This window comes from Streptopelia decaocto (genome assembly GCF_964273445.1).
Source record: "Streptopelia decaocto genome assembly, chromosome: 17".
NCBI lineage: Eukaryota > Metazoa > Chordata > Aves > Columbiformes > Columbidae > Streptopelia > Streptopelia decaocto.
The window spans coordinates 3510318-3527034 of record NC_138672.1 but is presented as its reverse complement, the minus strand read 5'-3'; the positions used below and the strand labels follow the sequence as shown (position 1 = coordinate 3527034).

At 46.6% G+C, this 16717-nt stretch overlaps 1 protein-coding gene across 1 annotated transcript in view; it reads right to left on the bottom strand.

Moving 5' to 3' along the window:
* Nucleotides 1-16717, bottom strand: part of LOC309447442 (voltage-dependent N-type calcium channel subunit alpha-1B-like) — a gene marked incomplete at both ends in the record, with an annotated part of 271855 nt that overhangs the window by 117669 nt on the left and 137469 nt on the right. The window contains 5 exons of the mRNA XM_082068050.1: nt 934-1143; nt 5628-5717; nt 7987-8061; nt 8776-8832; nt 15029-15144. Coding sequence (XP_081924176.1) covers nt 934-1143; nt 5628-5717; nt 7987-8061; nt 8776-8832; nt 15029-15144 — 548 coding nt within the window. The remainder of the gene's footprint in view (nt 1-933; nt 1144-5627; nt 5718-7986; nt 8062-8775; nt 8833-15028; nt 15145-16717) is intronic.

Below are 16717 nucleotides of genomic sequence, written 5' to 3'. Positions count from 1 at the left end.
CTCCTTCACATTGCGTTTTTAAAACAGGCTTTGTGAGTAAGTCTGTAGCCTCAGTGTAACACTGTGGTGTGTAAAGGCTTTGACTGCAGACAGCTGCCTCCACTGATTATTCATTACAAGACAGAACAAGATGCAATTTAAAAAATAATGAAATTAGGCTTCAAAAGCACTTAAAACAGACCATCTGAAGCCTAAACTGATAACTGACCACAGGAACCAAGCTAAAATAAAAGCTTTTGCACAAATATGTATAACCTGTATGGTATTATGTCTATCACTACTGTACCTATTTTCACTGGAGGGCATCATGACTTCTATCCCACCTGATCACACACCATTAGTAAGGAAGAAACAATTATCAAAAGAAGTCCTGCTGTAAAGTTGCAGCATTTTAAAGAATAAGACAATAACTGCTACAACTGTAGTAAATCACTTTATGATTCCTTAAACACCAATAGACCTTCTTATCTCCCGAGCAGCAGCGGCCACTGTACATCCTGCCACCCCAGGGACATCAGCCCCAGTAGAGCTCTAAGAGTGTCCACAACAGGAACCAGCCATGGGATCAGATCAGCTGCAAAGCAGCAGGAATCCTGCAGATGCTCATCAGACAGAGAAACCGGCCTTTACCCAAGCACGGAGTCATTCCCCTTCTTTCATAAAGCTGGTTACGGAACAAATCCTCCTGCAGCGCTACAAGATCTAAATGTGGTTGAATCTCAAGTTTCAGATAATGTTTGGGATGACATTCTCAGCTCAAATCAGTACCATGTTTTTCCAATTTTTATGACTCAATTACTCTTGAGATACTACAACCATTCATTAATGCATTTCTGACCCCCAAAAAAACAAACTGTAAGGGATGTAACAGCGCTCGGAGCGATCAAAGACACCAGACCTCATCAGAGGACAGGTGGAGTCCCCGGTACTCACACAGCGCAGTAGTGAGCTTCTCCGGCTGGTCGTAGTGCACCATCGCGACACAGAGCGTGTTGAGGGCCACCACACAGAGGACGATCCAGTAGAAGCTCTGAGCTTTCACCATGCGCCGGATGAAGAACCGGAACATTTTCTCTTTCCTCCTGAAGTAGGACGAGCTCTCATTCTTCCCACTCTTCAAACTGGCGCGGGCAAAAGGAGACCCTAGGACAGAAAGCAGAGTCACCACCCCACATCCCAGCAGGTGAAAGGCTGGAGGACGTTCCCGGGCACACAGACCCTCTCCCAAGCACCAGAAACACGGCTGAGCAGAAGCTGGAGCACTGACTATGGGCTGAGCAAGGGCATCTTGCTGGCAATGGCATCGTGAGGGTGAATGCTGAGATTTTAGAACTTCACAAATGAATGCCCAGCCCCACTATCTAAAAAAACTGGGCAGCATGGAGGGTGTTGGTCTCTCCTCCCCAAGAACAAGCGCCAGGAGCAGAGGAAACGGCCTCAAGTTGCGCCAGGGGAGGTTGAAGTTGGATCTGGGGAACAATTTCTTCCCCAAAGGGCTGTGGGGCATTGGAACAGGCTGCCCAGGGCAGTGCTGGAGTCACCAGCCCTGGAGGGTTGGACAGACGGAGATGAGGTTCTTAGGGACACGGTTTAGTGCTAGATTTAAGTTATGGTTGGAGTCAATGGTCTTGAGGGTCTCTTCTGACCACAGTGATTCCATGATTCTAAGTACTCTTGACTGTCCCAGTTTAACCCATAACTTTTGGGTTCCCGATTGACTGGAAGGACAGAAAGTACCAGTCACAGTGGCATTTCTGGCCATGTCTCCTTGGAGCTGGGTAGCTGGCAACAGCTGGTCCTTATTTCCTCTGCTCCAAGAACCAGGCAAAGATCCAGTCTTTACTACTGAATTGATTGAAGTCTCCTTATTTTACTCCACTACTTCATATATTTCTACAGCAGAGGGCTCAATCTGCCTCCATGCATCATATTTTGCGTACAGCTACTCATTTGTACAATTCTGCCTATATCAGCTGCATTTCGAGTCTGGCCTCAAACCCTGGAAAAGAGTCAAATGTTTTAACAATAGGAAGCTGACAGAAGAAATTATTTCTAATGTAAGCTCTCCCCCTGCGGTCACAGGCACTGTTGAAACACATGATGAAAAGGCAAATTTCCAGCCAGTGCTGAGGCAGGAGAAATCAGCGCACGTTAATACCAAACACACATCCCTTGGAGCTCCTCTGCAACAGCCACAGACACTGTTGCAAGCCAGGAAAACAGTGATTGCTGCAGGCTGCCCGCTACCTGTTTCCCACTGTGCCGGCACCGCTCCGAAACTGCTACCGAACCTTTGGCTTTTGTGCTTTTGGAGCACAAGTGTGATGGGAGCGGCTGAGGGACCTGGGGGGTTCAGCTGGAGAACAGGAGCTGAGGGGAGACCTTCTGATCTCTGAACTGCCTGAAAGGAGCTTGGAGCCAGGGGGGTCGGGCTCTGCTCCCCAGGAACAAGCGCCAGGAGCAGAGGAAACGGCCTCAAGTTGCGCCAGGGGAGGTTGAGGTTGGATCTGGGGAACAATTTCTTCCCCAAAGGGCTGTGGGGCATTGGAACAGGCTGCCCAGGGCAGTGCTGGAGTCACCAGCCCTGGAGGGCTGGACAGATGGACATGAGGTTCTCAGGGACATGGGGCAGTGCCAGGGCTGGGTTAACGACTGGACTTGATGATTGAGGGTCTCTTCTAATCAAAATGTTTCTATGATTCTAAGATGGTTTGTGGCACGATAATACACTATTGCCCTTCCCCATCATGGGCCAGAGCGTCCCAGCAGGTAGGGCTGACCAGGACACACATCATCCTGTCTTGGACCAAGCACCATGAGAGTAGGTGACTTGGATGGGCTGTCATTTGAGACAGCTGAGTTAATGAACAATGTGTTCTGGCTGAGGCAGCCAGATTTTTGAGTGTGCTTGCATTTCAATACTTGGAAGGGGTGGGAATCTCACCCTGTTTCATCCTTCAGTAACATCAAACACAGCACTCACAGAAAGGATGAAGCATCCAGATGTGACACCAATGGGTTCTCCAAGCCTCACAGCTCCATAAGAGCATGCTGTGATGTCTCCCAAATAGAAAGCAAGATCTCTGCTCCGTTTCACACTTTTGGCCATCCACCAACACACCAAATGCAGAGCTGGCCCTGGCCAGGCTTTGAACAAACTCCTTGCAGAAAGCTTAGTATGCTGTTGCTATGTTAGTTTGATAATCTTTCCTTTAGCAATTACAAGAAAATGGTCCTCATCTATTGCTTTAAAACAACGACATGAACCGCAGGTTAAGAAACAGGCTGCACCATATCGTATTACTGTTTAGCAGATAAAGACTTCTCAGATATTCAAGCCAGCCTGTGCTGTCAGATTTGCATGGGAATAGTCTGCTACCCTTTCACCCCCTCTCTAGTGGTTCTACTGATCTTCCAGAAAACAAAAGCAGCAGTATTTAAACTAATCTAATGTAGAAAACGTCCACTTCTCCAGGCTTCACCGTCTGGCAATCAAGACAGTGCCCTGTGTCTGGTGCAGCGTAGAGGGTGGGAAGGCAGAAGGAGCAGCATCTCCTGCTGCACGTGGATTAGTGCGGAAAGGAAGGCTGAGCGTTAGGAGGAAAGAAAAGAATAAATGTTAGGAACAACTCCAGAGAACACACTGGGAAGTGTTTACCACTATAGAGCTTTATAATGCAATTATAAGGCTCATTGAGGTACTTGTGTTTGAATTAAAGTGCAACACATTCAGTCAATAGCCAGCAAGAGACCTGTCAAAGTCTGTACCACTCTGGTCTGCATCTTCACATTGCACTTGGTAATTATATTGTTAGTTCTTCCACTCTCCTTACGCTCCCATCAGCAAAGCACTACAGAAAACCATCCCAAAAAGCCTTTTCTCAAAAACATATTCTTTATGCATAATTGCCCATATGATCTGATTGTTTATGTTAGGCAGAGTTTCAGCCTTTTCAGGAGCCTGCAGAACTATCTGCATTATCCATTTCTTCTTTTTCTGCCTTGTTTCATGAATCAAAAACGCTTTTCCCAAGTGGGTGAACCACTCGCAGAAGGTGGAAAGCTGCTGTTATTTTCCCGGCCATATGCTCCCGAGACAGTTCCCAGCTCTGCATCAGATTATCCACAAGTCCAGATGCTCCGTCATCCGTTGCCACCTGAAACGCTGAATTCAAAGATCTGTTTGCGTGGCATGGGTGCCCAGAGCCTGGAGGGACTTGGATGTGAATGCAAAGACCTCATAATTATTGCAACCATGAACAAATGTTCCAAAAATGTCCACTCCTTGTTATCCATGCAGGGATCCAAGCTGCTCGGAATAAAACCAACCAAAAATGCACACGGTTGCTGCATTTTTGCCGTCTTTCAGTACTCTCAGAATTGTCGGCAGTTTAGCCACAAAACCTGCAGCCTGCTCAGCCTGGGGACTGCGGCAGCTCAACAGTGGGTGATGGTGTCAGTAACATGCTGAGCAACATTCATTTCCTGCAACCAGGTCTTCACTTAAAGGGGGAAAAAAAACTCCAGCAGCAGTTGTAATCTCTTAAAATGTTAATGCCCAGCTTCCAAAGAGCCTTTGAGGCACTCATGCTTGCAAGCATATACAGAAGCATACTCTCAAATGTACCGTTTGTGCTGCTACTCTCATACATCCAGGATTTGCTGCTTTGCGGTAACTGGGGTGCCAAGACATTTCTTTGGAAGATAATGAGAACATCTGCTGCTTCAGCAGCAAAGCGAAATACAGACTCAAACAACAGGGACAGGAATAAGCAAAACAGCTAACTGCAAAGCACTCAGGAAGATGCTTCCCCAGCCAGCAAGTAAAAACCCACGACTGAAAGGTCTCTCTGCTCATGTCCAAATGTGGTGCTGTGTGCTCAGAGCCTTCCTCCCCTTGCAAACCTCAAACCTGCCTCTCTGCCACGTCCCAGGAGGGAAGTCATTCTCCCTTAACTGCAGAACGAGCAGCACCTCTGTCGCCTGACCGCATCTCATTCTCCAGAGCTAAACGTACCAAAATTGCACCATTGATGCTACACCCTGCAGTGATGCTACACCCTGCGTTGGAGGCATGTAGGTAATTACATGCACACATGTGCGTATCTCCATATCTGACTTTAAAAACGTGAAGAATTGCTTTAAGACCCTCTTCTAAGGCAAGAATATGACAAACAGGGCCACTGCTCAGCACCTCCCAGTAACCATTCACACGGCGAAGGCTGAAAAACCACACACTGTGCATTAGTGACAGATGTGACTAAGTGTCCACTTCCTCTCCTCCCTGCAACAGATGAGCCTTAGCAGTATTGTTTGACGTATTTGGGCTTCATTAGCTTAAATAAGCGTGTTCCAAGCAGAATCGCAGTATGGCCAACCCAGCACGAGCTCTCCGAGCATTTCGGCAGGGCTCTTTTAAAGGGTGCAGCATGCAAGAGCTGAGCAGGGCAGCATTGGGGTGAAGCCACAAAGCCATTTGCTTTGCTAAGTTGAGCGCTGCTGCAGGAGCAGGGATAATTCTTCTTAAAACTGCAACTTCTGGAGCAAAGGAGATGTTCGGAGGAAACGCGATGTGAACATGTTTAGGTGGAGATCTAAACCTCGGCAAATGCAAAGCCAGTACTCACCAACGGAGCAAATGTCTGTGAAATGGTCCTCACCTTCTTCAGCATGAATCAGGTCATTTTTGCTCTTCTTTATTGCGGCTCTTTTCAACACTGTGTGCAAATTAAAGAGAAAATGCCCCGTGAGCATTCAGAGTGGATTCTCTCTCCCCCTCCCTTCGCTCTCCAGGGCCAGCATTTACTTCCCAATGCCAGCTTAAAGCTCCCACACAAGGCTAAGCTGGAGCAAATCAGTCAACCTACAACCTTGCAGGGCCTCCGCATGCTTCGATGCCAGGGTTGTTGATTTATTTAACCTTCGAGATCTTGAAGGCTTGCCAGGCACAGGTCTGCATGCTCACACTTCACCCCAGCAGATGCAGGAGGGTGGGGGGGTCACTGCAGCCGCTGGACCTTTTAGCACAGCAGAATTGCTGGGCAGGGTCACTGAATCTTCCTGAGCCCCAGTGGGTTAGGAGATGAGTGCTTCTAACCACTAAAAACATTAATGCTGTTTACAGTGTGCACCATTAAGAAGTTAGCGTTTACGGTGCTCGGATACAGCTCACCACAGAGCGATGCCTAAAGCAGCAGAAACGCTACGTTGAAAGCAACCGCCACAAATCACTGAACGCACTCTTAACAGCACCCACTGTACAATTCCTTCCCTCTGGGGATGTCAGAACCCTTTGAAAACACGCTTTGTCCAACAGCATCGTTTATAGGGAGAGTGTCTCTACACCGTTCTACTCGACAGGGAAAGAGAACTGCAGCTTAAGGCTCGGAGAGGTTGGCACCGCTCACCCGGTGCACAGGGGTAACGCAGGAGCGGACACTGGTCCCGTGACCACCTACCTGCAAAACCTTGAGAACTAGCAGAGAAAAATAACGTTGGTACAGTTTGGTAACAGCTTCAAGACACACAGTAACTAAGCACCGTTTGCTATCAGCAGTAAGACACCCCACGGTGTGGTGATACATTCTGTTCAGTAGGCACACACAGCAAACCCACTCACTCTGCAGCGACTGCCCGGGGGGTCGGGTCATACGAGAGGATCCCCCCACCCTACACAAATTTCCCCTCCTTGGCAGAGAAATGGATGCGCTTCTTCCTCCACAGCTAAGGCAAGTGTTAGTGCTTTTGTCACTTGAGGAAACACCCAGAGCATCACTCAGGTTTGGAGAGGCTCAAAGAGGAGAGGATGCTCTGAATAAGTGCTCTGGATCCAGTTTTTTACAAATAACCACTTCCCCGCCCAGCAGTAGGCTGAACCCTCACTCCCAGCAACACCAGATTTTGGGTCCTTCAGGCTGCACCTGTCCCAGTACACTCCAGCATGTCCAGGGCCATCCCCAGTACTGAAACACAACCAAGCCCTGGGATTAAAGTTTTACAACATTCCCTGGTAGGGAATGAATACCTTCCTTCTTTATCTTCTCCCTCCAAAACATCCTGCACATGTTTAGCAGTTAGGTCGTGCCATCTCTACAGGCACCTTGGATGCAATGTCCCCCTGGTTTTGAGATTAAGACAATTTCAGAGCATAGATGTAGGCTGCTTCGTATCAGTGGGCTTCAAGGCTGGAAACACTGCCATGCTCTTCTAGCTTACTGGTATAGAGGGAGGTTTAGCACACCTGGGTATTTATGCCACAGTCTGCACCCACCTCTAGTTCACTTACACCACTCAGCTTTTCAGACTACTCTTCCAGACACTCAGTTCATAGAATCATAGAGTAGTTTGGGTTGAAGGGACCTTCAAAACTCTCCCAGTGCCCCCCCTGCCATGAGCAGGGACATCTTCACCAGCTCAGGTTGCTCAGAGCCCCGTCCAGCCTGGCCTGGGATGTCTCCAGGGATGGTTCATCCACCACCTCTCTGGCCAACCTGGGCCAGGCTCTCACCACCCTCAGGGCAACAATTTCTTCCTCATGTCCAGCCTGAATCTCCCCTCCTTTAGTTTAAAACCATCACCCCTTCTCCTGTTTCAACAGGCCCTGCTAAAAGGTCTGTCCCCATCTTTCTTCACAGTCCCTTTTAAGTACGGAAAGCTCAAGACTAACAGCCCTGGCTGCACCCACGTGCTGGACAAACTTCCCCAGCGCACACACACCCACACACACGCACCAAGATTCGCCAAACACACCTCAGCCCTGACCTTCTTCAGCCCCAGCTCTTCCATCCCCGAGTCCTCCCCGAGCACAGGTCACCAGGTTGGCCAACGTGGGCTGGCAGGTGGGCGCCTGATGCCCCAAGGAGCCGCGTGGCTCGGAGTGAGGTGCAAAAAACCACCCGGGAAGCATCGCCGGTGACCTGGGTGCGTGGGGCGGCGGGGGGGAAGCCCTGTCCCGCCTGAGCCCCTGGTGATTTGCAATCCACTCACTGTTGTAGCTGCTGCCGCTGCTAGTCTCTGCCGGTGCCGTGCCTTGTTGAATCGGCCCTTCCGAGGCGGCCCTCCCTGACAGTGAACGGGAGGAGAAAAAAAAAGAGGAGGGAAAAGGGAGGGGAGGGGAAAGGAGGAGACATGGGAGGACGAAAGATGGTCAGAAAAGGGAGAGGGAAGAATCTTTAACTGAACTTTGACTGGCTGTCGCACCCTAAGAGCTCCTGGGTCTGGAGGCGCAGGGAGAGCGGTCCCCGCGGCCTCGCTGTGTCCGGAGCTCCAGCCGTCCTGCAACACTAGGGTCACACGTCGGAAGAGAGGATCACCACACCCTGTTATGTCTTACTGCTTACAAGTAACAGGGGTCTTAGTCTCTTGGCCAAATCCTTTTGGAAACCTCGGTTTAGAGCCCTGCCTTCTCTCGGTCAATGCGTTTCTTTTCTGGCATCCGATCTGCAGCCTAACCCTACCACGACCTGCAGGTAGACGCGGCCAGCCACGCTCGGCAGAGCCTGACGGGGCATCCCCGGCACGCTGCGGGCCCACAGGCAGCGTAGGGACCGACTGACCCCCATCCCAGTGTGGTGTGTCACATAACTGCTCATCATCCACCTGCAACCTCAAAAAGACCCGGTACGGGCAAAGGGACTCTTTAGCCCGACTGCTGCCAAGTGCATGCAAAAGCGTGTTCCTCACACCCTCCTGGTGACAACAGAAAGCCATGTTAGCGGGCAGCACGTGAGCCTCTCTCGTGTCACAGGAGGAGAACGGCACAGCAAAACGACCTACCGTCCAGAGGAGATTTCTCTTCTGCATTCTTGTCTTCCTCTGCCAGCATGACCTCCTCTGTAAAACGAAAAAACAGCAAGGTTCAACCTCGGATTTATCACATCCCCGCTCGAAAGCAGCTGAGCTGGATGCAGCAGGTACCTGTCCCGGCTGCCACCAACCTGACCCCACTGAATCTCCCAGTTACAAGCCTGTGGAGGACGGGATGGCTGAGAGAGCCGCGTTTCTTACCCCGTGCCCCTCTTGCACAGGGGGAGGAGGCCAGAAAGGCCACTGGGAAACTGTAGCACCTCCTCCATGATTCCCCTCTTCATAATGAACCACCCACTCCAGTTTCTTTACCCAGATATCTGGAGAGCAAGAATCTTCCTTCAGACCCAAGCAATACCACAGCTCAGCAGGCTAGTCATCATTGCTAGGACTTTGCTCTTTTTTCTTAACCATACACCTAAGCAGAAGATCGGAAGTTGTGTTGCCTTTAGTCAGCACTAACACAGAGACTGGAAGAAAATAATTAGGATGCCTGAAAAAAAACCCAACAACAGTCCCTCTACATTAGAAGAAATATTTGACAAAGAGACTGTATCAAAACTGCAATTTCTAGCCTCCAAACGAAGCCACGGGGGCTTTGCAAGGATATCAGAGTGCGAGGTAGCTCAGCACTAAGATTAATTGCTGGTCATTAAGTACAGACAAGACGCAGCATGTTACAGGACTGGAAATAAAAGCAAACCTTATATTGATGAACTGGGAAGCTGAACAACCCAGGCAAAGCAGCAGAGAACACGGTGCCCCTTCTCTCTTTCTCTTTGGCATGGGAAGATGGGATATTGTGGGCTCAAAAGAAGAGCAGATTACGGGAAATAACTCACGTTCAACAGACACCAGGAGTCAGAAAAAAAGGAAGAACAACTGAATTTAACTGTTGAAGCTTCAGACTTGTTAAGTAGAAAAAGTTAATTAAAATGCATCCTTTGAAAGAAGGCATCATGCTCTCATGGGGAACTCTGATTTGTCCTTCTTGCAGTATCTCTCTCGCCATCTCACACAAATTGCTGCCCTTTCTCACTGATGTAGGTATGTAGGTGGATTTTTCAGGCTGTATCAAGCAGCTTGTTGCTCTGTTTCTCCTACAGAAAGCTGAAACCTGAGGTTCATAAAGCTTTGTCACGTCAAGGAATTGCATTTGAGTTACCATAAGCTGGAAGAGAGAGATTAAACCCATTGCCAAAGCCTGCTTACTCCAGGAGCAAAGAAACACTCGCAATCAGTGCTGTGTGAAAGTCATGGACTCAGAAAGAAGTAAAATAAAAGAGACATGAAGCTTGGTTAGCTCTGAACTGAAAGGCTTCCAGTCTCTGAGCAAAATGTTTTCAAAATGATGCATGTCCTTGGAAGATAAGAGAAACATCTTCAAAAGAATATTTGTGGGCTTGTAAGCGCTTTAGTCCGCGCAGAGAACTTCTAGGTCTCCGCTCTCCGTTGGAAATGCAGCATGACAGCCCAATAGTTGCTGCAGTTTTGAGGAGTTTAATGGAGAGAGCAGCAGGGGCAAAATCATTTGCATGGATTACGTTGCTTGGCTTTGCCAAGCACAATTTCAAATTGACTTGCTACTGGCTTTGCACAGAGCCCAATGAAAATATGAACCAAAGAGCAGAGTGGTGGAACAGGACAGGGTTCACTCATCATCCAACAAGACTTCATTTGACATTGGTTGAACTGAAGAGAGTTATTTGGGGAAGAAAACTGTGGTTTCATGCCCAGAGAAGCAACAGTGTGAAGCACTGATTTTTACACCTGTATCTCCTCATTTTTAGAGGTAGGAAGAGTTGGTCCCTCTAAGGAATTTACTAAAAAAAAAAAAAACCACCAGAGAGTTGACTTTATTCTTCAATATAAATTTAAGATTACATGTCTGTTTCTAACTGATCCATACAGTTCACTTTGAAATAATATTCAATGTTTATGAGACTGACATGACAATCACCATTTGAATTTTTGGCCTAAATTCTGTGAGATGAAAGAAATTATAGGATTTGATCATTATTTCTGGCCTCTAACTCACACTAGTTTTATAACATTGAAAATCTTACAGATTTGAAGACACTTTCAGATTTATAAGTCATTTAAGGTGGCACAACATTTTGTCTTGACAGCCTCCAAAAGACTCTACTGAGTTACAACCTTCCTTGCCTTGTCTGGGCCTTATGATATGGGAACTTTACACGAAATCACTTGTTATCTCATTTGAAAATATTAAAACCCTCCTGACTACTCTATGTATTTATTCTTCAACACGCATCTGAGAAATAAGTAAAGCCAGAAACTTCATACCTGGCCTCTGTATAATCCTAAGTGTAGAAAGTCAATTCAAACGCTAAGGAAATCAGTCAGACCGTGGGTTGATTTTTTTCTTTCAAGTCATGCAATCTAAGTTCAACGCTTCAACACATTAACAGTGTTATAATTTTCTCTTCTGTTCCCCAACCCTTTGTTAAAAAGGCATTTATTAAGCACTTCATCAATTAAGGCTTCCTCTATTAAGTGTAACTCAGACAAGTATTTGCACATTAAGGTTGTCACTGTTTAAAACACCTTGGTATAGATCCCTCAAGCAGATATGCTGCTGACTATATTAAACAGTCCATGTTTGAAATAGTCTGAGCTGTGTTGGCTTCAGTTTGGACCACAGCTGCACTTTTGGTGATTTATCCATAGTGAGCTGGCACCAAAATCTTTTAGCTCTACCAATGCACCTCATTGAAACCTTCACAAGCACTTTTTATTTATATTTGCTTCCTTTTTATACTCTTATTTTACCAGTGGGAAAAAAAAAATAAAGCACTACCAAAAGCAAAAAAGGCAATTACTCAAGAACCAGCTATTAAAGAAGTTTCGTTCTTACAACACAAATGTAAGACAAGTCGTTAGACCGGGTCTGGAACACGCTCAACTCAGCACTTAAGAGGTAGAAAACAAAGACCCGTTGTTTTCTTCTGGAGGACTAAACAGTCTACAATTTCACTACAAGAAAGGGTTGATAGTCAACAATTCCGAAATTTTACCTGAACCACCTTTCTAATGCAAGAGATAATATAACATAATCCAGATTATGAATAGAGAAAGGCTGTGAGAAACATTAAAGACACTCAAGAGTGGTCAATAAATGATGAGCACAACGTCAAATTAAAATCAGTGTTGCCAAATGGGAGGCAGTGAACAGATGAAGGAGGGAATTTAGTCACTCAAATACTTTCCTTGGTCCTAAACCAGTTACAGCCCTTGTGATAAAACTTGAACACTACCCAGAACAAGGAAACCTCCTTCCCAGCTCCAGCAACTACTCGAAATAGGTAAAACACTACAGAGCAAAACCAATCAGATTAAGTATTAAGATGCCACTTTGTGAATCACCAGAATGCAGCTTTCCGCTCTTCCTACCTTGCATCAAAAATAAATGAGAAAAAAATGAACAAACAAAACGCTCAGGGAGGACATTATAAATATGAGAAGCCTGGAGAGACCTCCATGGGAAGAGAGGGGGTTGAGCAGATTGGTTCTGCATGCTTTGGAGCAGAAAAAATAACACGAAACAAGGTAGAGAGAAAAGCGATAACAAGAAATATGAAGTGCGCTCCTGCGCTCTTCCTCTCACTGCGGAAAGGTAACATACTTAAAATCAAGGACAGAACACACTGTTGGGTGTGTTTTCAAAAGAAAACCAGCTGTTAACATGTGGAACTCCTTGCTACAAGATTCAATGAGGTTAAATATTTGCATGGGTAATAACAAAATCCTGCGGAGTTACATTAGAGCAGAACACCATGAGTTTTACTCTCTCCTTCATGCAAACAGCTCATCACACCCCACTGCCCGGGGCTGGTGCAGATCCCTGCCCAGGCTGGACTGGCTGTGATCACTGTGATCCCACCCGAGCAGTTGGCTTTGGCCATTGTCCCACACACGGTCCTGGACAAGAAAAACTGATTATCTACTTTGGAAATTCATTATCATTTTGTAGCTGAAATCCTGGCCTCTCCAACGGGAAAACCCCGTCGACAGCACAGCCTCAAATGTCAGTGCCTGAATTCTCTCAGTTATCTGTTTTGCTTTGCCTTCACGCTACCTTTTCTATTCAAAGCTTTACTAAGTTGATTTTAATCATTGCTATTATTCAGCTGTACTAGGAAGCTTTTTTTATATTCCTATTGTATTTTCAACAATGCCTGTACAGCATATTTTTATTATTCCCTAATTCAGCTATTTTGCACACATTTTCCTGTTCTAGAAAACCTTCTGAATTTTGGGTTATTAGACAAAATAAAAAGATGGGCATTTTAAAGCAGTTTCACTCCATACTGATGTGGCATTTATTCAGCACTGGCAACACAGAAATAGAATAACCAGCCATTCCCAGAGGATGTAAAATCAGAGCAGGGACTCTTTGTTTTATAACTTCTCCACCTCAACTTTCAGCCAAGTTCTGCTAACGACCTCTGCATCGCTCTTCTTGGCAGAACAGTCACCAAAATGAAAAGGAGCAACCCCCATCCCTGCAAGGGAATTCTCCTCTTTAATTTACTGAGAGGAGACCAGGATTTAGAGACTGAGAGATCACAAGAGTCATAAAAGCGAGATGGAAGAACCGTGGTGCACTCTAGTCCAGCCACTGGATCAACCGTTAATTAATTTGAATTTGAGGCAGCACGAAAGCTGTAAACAAATGGGAAAACAAATGATGAATGGAAAGTGAATGATTCCTTCATTGAATGACCACAGAATGAAGTGTGGTTACCTAACTGGGGACAGTTGCTGTGGAACAGTCACAGTGAATGAAAGCCTATCAACATGACTGGCAATCAATTGTCACCCTGCGTAGCAGCAGGGGAAATAATGGGTTCAAGCCACCACATAAACTGCTGTTCCGTCTTCCTATTTTACATTTCAGTGCTTCAGTGTTTCTCCTCCCTGGCCAGGCTGTTGAAAGTCCTGCCCAGACCTCTGTCCCCTGGGCAGGTACCGCAGACACCCCTGTGCTCCCAGGGGACCCCGCAGAGCCCCGGGCACATGGGCTGGCACAGCACTTCAGTGGGATCCACCTGAAAATGCTCCTCCAAATTCTGACACCTGGGTTATGCACATGAAACTAAAGCCATAAATCCTGAAAAAGAGCCACCTCTGCACAGAATAGCACCGGGATGCTCCAGCTCATGCAACACTGCAAAGAGTTGTCGTGACCACGAAACTACTCGTGCAGGCACGTTTTAGCTCCTTAGGCCTCTGGCATCAGCATAGATTTCCAAACGAGGAATGACAACAGGGATTTCAGGAGCACCAGGGGCCAGTTCTGCCACTGATCTCTCGGCTGACATCAGGTCAGTCACTATATAATGCTGGGCCTCTGTTTTCCCATCTGTGAAGGGCAAGGATGAAGCTGAAAGGCACCTGAAAATCTATCTGAAAAACAACGGCTTCTTTTTCTGCCCATCATTGTTTTAAAAGGCATTTTCCTTCAGATGTTTCAGCTTCTCAGAAAAGCAAGCAAGGAAGCAAATCAGCCCCAGAAGTTTTTCTGGTGCTATGTGAATGAACCGCACTATGGCCATGTCAATCTATGTATCAGCTACTCTGAAATGCAGAAGGTCTATTGGTAATCTTTACTGTCTGATAAAAAGGAAAAGAAAAGCAGGCTATTTTTTGTTAAATTAGTGCATTTGGGTCCTTTTTAAAGTTGCTCACGGCTTGCAATAAAGTGCAATGCTCAGTTATAATGGTTATAAAGCAATGTTAATATGTGCTGGGGTGAGTTTCATGAAAGTGATCTCTGTAGCTCATAAAAATGACACTCCAGTGTATTTTACCATCACAGCAAGGGAGGCTTATAAAACAGCTGTGGTGGAAAGTAAATAAAATATAAATGACTTTTATAAGGGAACAGTTTCCCCACTGTGGAGACTTTGGGCACTGTATCACTTTTTATATTATACTGTATTAAGACAATTGCTTTGAACTCAGCAATAAAGAAAGTTGGCCCAGCTCCTTTGTTTTTGCTTAATCAAACTCAGATGTTTTGCAATAGCTTCAGTGTGACTGCTCAGAAACAAGCCCAACAAAAGCAACATCTCAATGGCCATCTCGACGGCCAGCAACACCAAAGACTAGTTAGTTCTGTGGCCATTGTCCTCTGTCATCACCAGACTCCACTTGCCACAAACATATTGAACCAAGATCAGGAGATGTCTGGCCTTACCTGCTTTGAAGATCCACTCCAAGTACCCATTGAGCTCCCGTTCAATTTGCTGCTGCCTACGGAGCTTCAGGAAAGCTCGACGATTTTCTACCCTTTCTCGTTCTTTGGCAAATTCACTATGGAGAGAGAAGAATGAAAGGGAACATGTCACAAGCGGTCAGGGAAAACACGCAGCCCCTTTTCATCTTTCGGCTTGTGTTCATGAAGCCTGTGAAGTCAATGACAGCTGTAGTGAGTGGAGACAACAGCAAACTATGTTGTTGTCCAACCAACTACTACTTTGATTGCAGCTCAGCTGTTTCTCTGCCTCTTCCATCCTGAACGAGGACTGCAAAGCGCCACATGCACACACTTTTGTTCTGTGTCCGTCACAATAAGATCCTGAAGCACAACCACGTATACCTGTCCAGTCACCCAATACAAATTATTATCCCCAACACTAAATCTGTCCTCCATCCCTCCGCACCACTCACCCCACAGCAGAATTTCCTCTAGAAGCACAATATTATGTCACAGACACACAGCAGTGTCTCTATCTTGTAAAAGATATCTACTCTTCCCCGTTAACCTCTCTCTGAGTTTTCCCATACTTAAGTCGACTTTGACAAACACAAGTCAAACGAGAGTTACAAGTGAGGATGGGTGCTCTGGGGTGAAGGTGAAATAGGCCAGATGCTCTAGGTCAAGGGTAACAATGATCCTGCCATTTGCTCAAAAGCAAGTACCTTGACATCAAATCATTAGAACAGGACTGTAGAGGGTAGTCAGAAAGCAAAGTTCACAAAACCATTGCAAAAATCTTGTCCCAGTACATCCTACTGCATCATTTGAAACAATGCTGGGACAAAAGTGCAGCCACCACCCCCAAGAGACATGCACTGGGGCCTTTCCCAGGCTAATTCACATCACTGGGAAGCTTCTGATGACCCACCTGGAGATGTACATGCCCATGTATAATTATGGAGCTCTGAACCATCCTCTGCAACCCCTCTCTTTGAGGACACACTACAGTGACCCACAATTGCTTCATCCGCACAGTTAGATGTGGGATCAAGCTTTTCTTCTTCATGTACACCAGTGGTTCGCTCAATTGGCGTCTTAACTTTGCTGTGTCTTTCAAACCTTCAGTTAACTGTTGCAAATCTTTAGTTAATCATTATTCTTCAGTAAAAATCCCACCTAATCACCTGTTCATTACCCACACGTGCTCCTCAGAAGCCAGCAAGGAGGAGGAGATGGGAGGAAGGTGGAAGAATAGGGAAAAAGGAGCTGCAGGTGCCAGACCAGCTTTATATCCACAGTCTACACTTTACGCTTCAAAGCTGACACTTGTTCTTCATTTGACAGGACTGTCCGACCCACAAAGAAGGGACTGCAGGGTGAACTCTGCTCAGTACCACGACACACGTTGGTGCCACCCACTGATGTGAGAGCTGCCATCGGCTGAGCCGTTATCTTGATTCTGGCAGCGCATCCCAGGCTCTTGACTCCCCTCTCCCGTCCCCCACCTGACAGTACAGCCCATGACCCCATCCTTGAAACGGAGGAAGCCGAAACATCGCTCTGAACCAACAGCTCCTCCTTGGCATTCAGCACAGGTTTGCCGGTAAGTTGGGATCCCGCATGTGTCAGCTGGATCGCCGATTTCCCCCTCTTCCTTTCTAATGTTCTCATCTCTGGTTCAGTGCC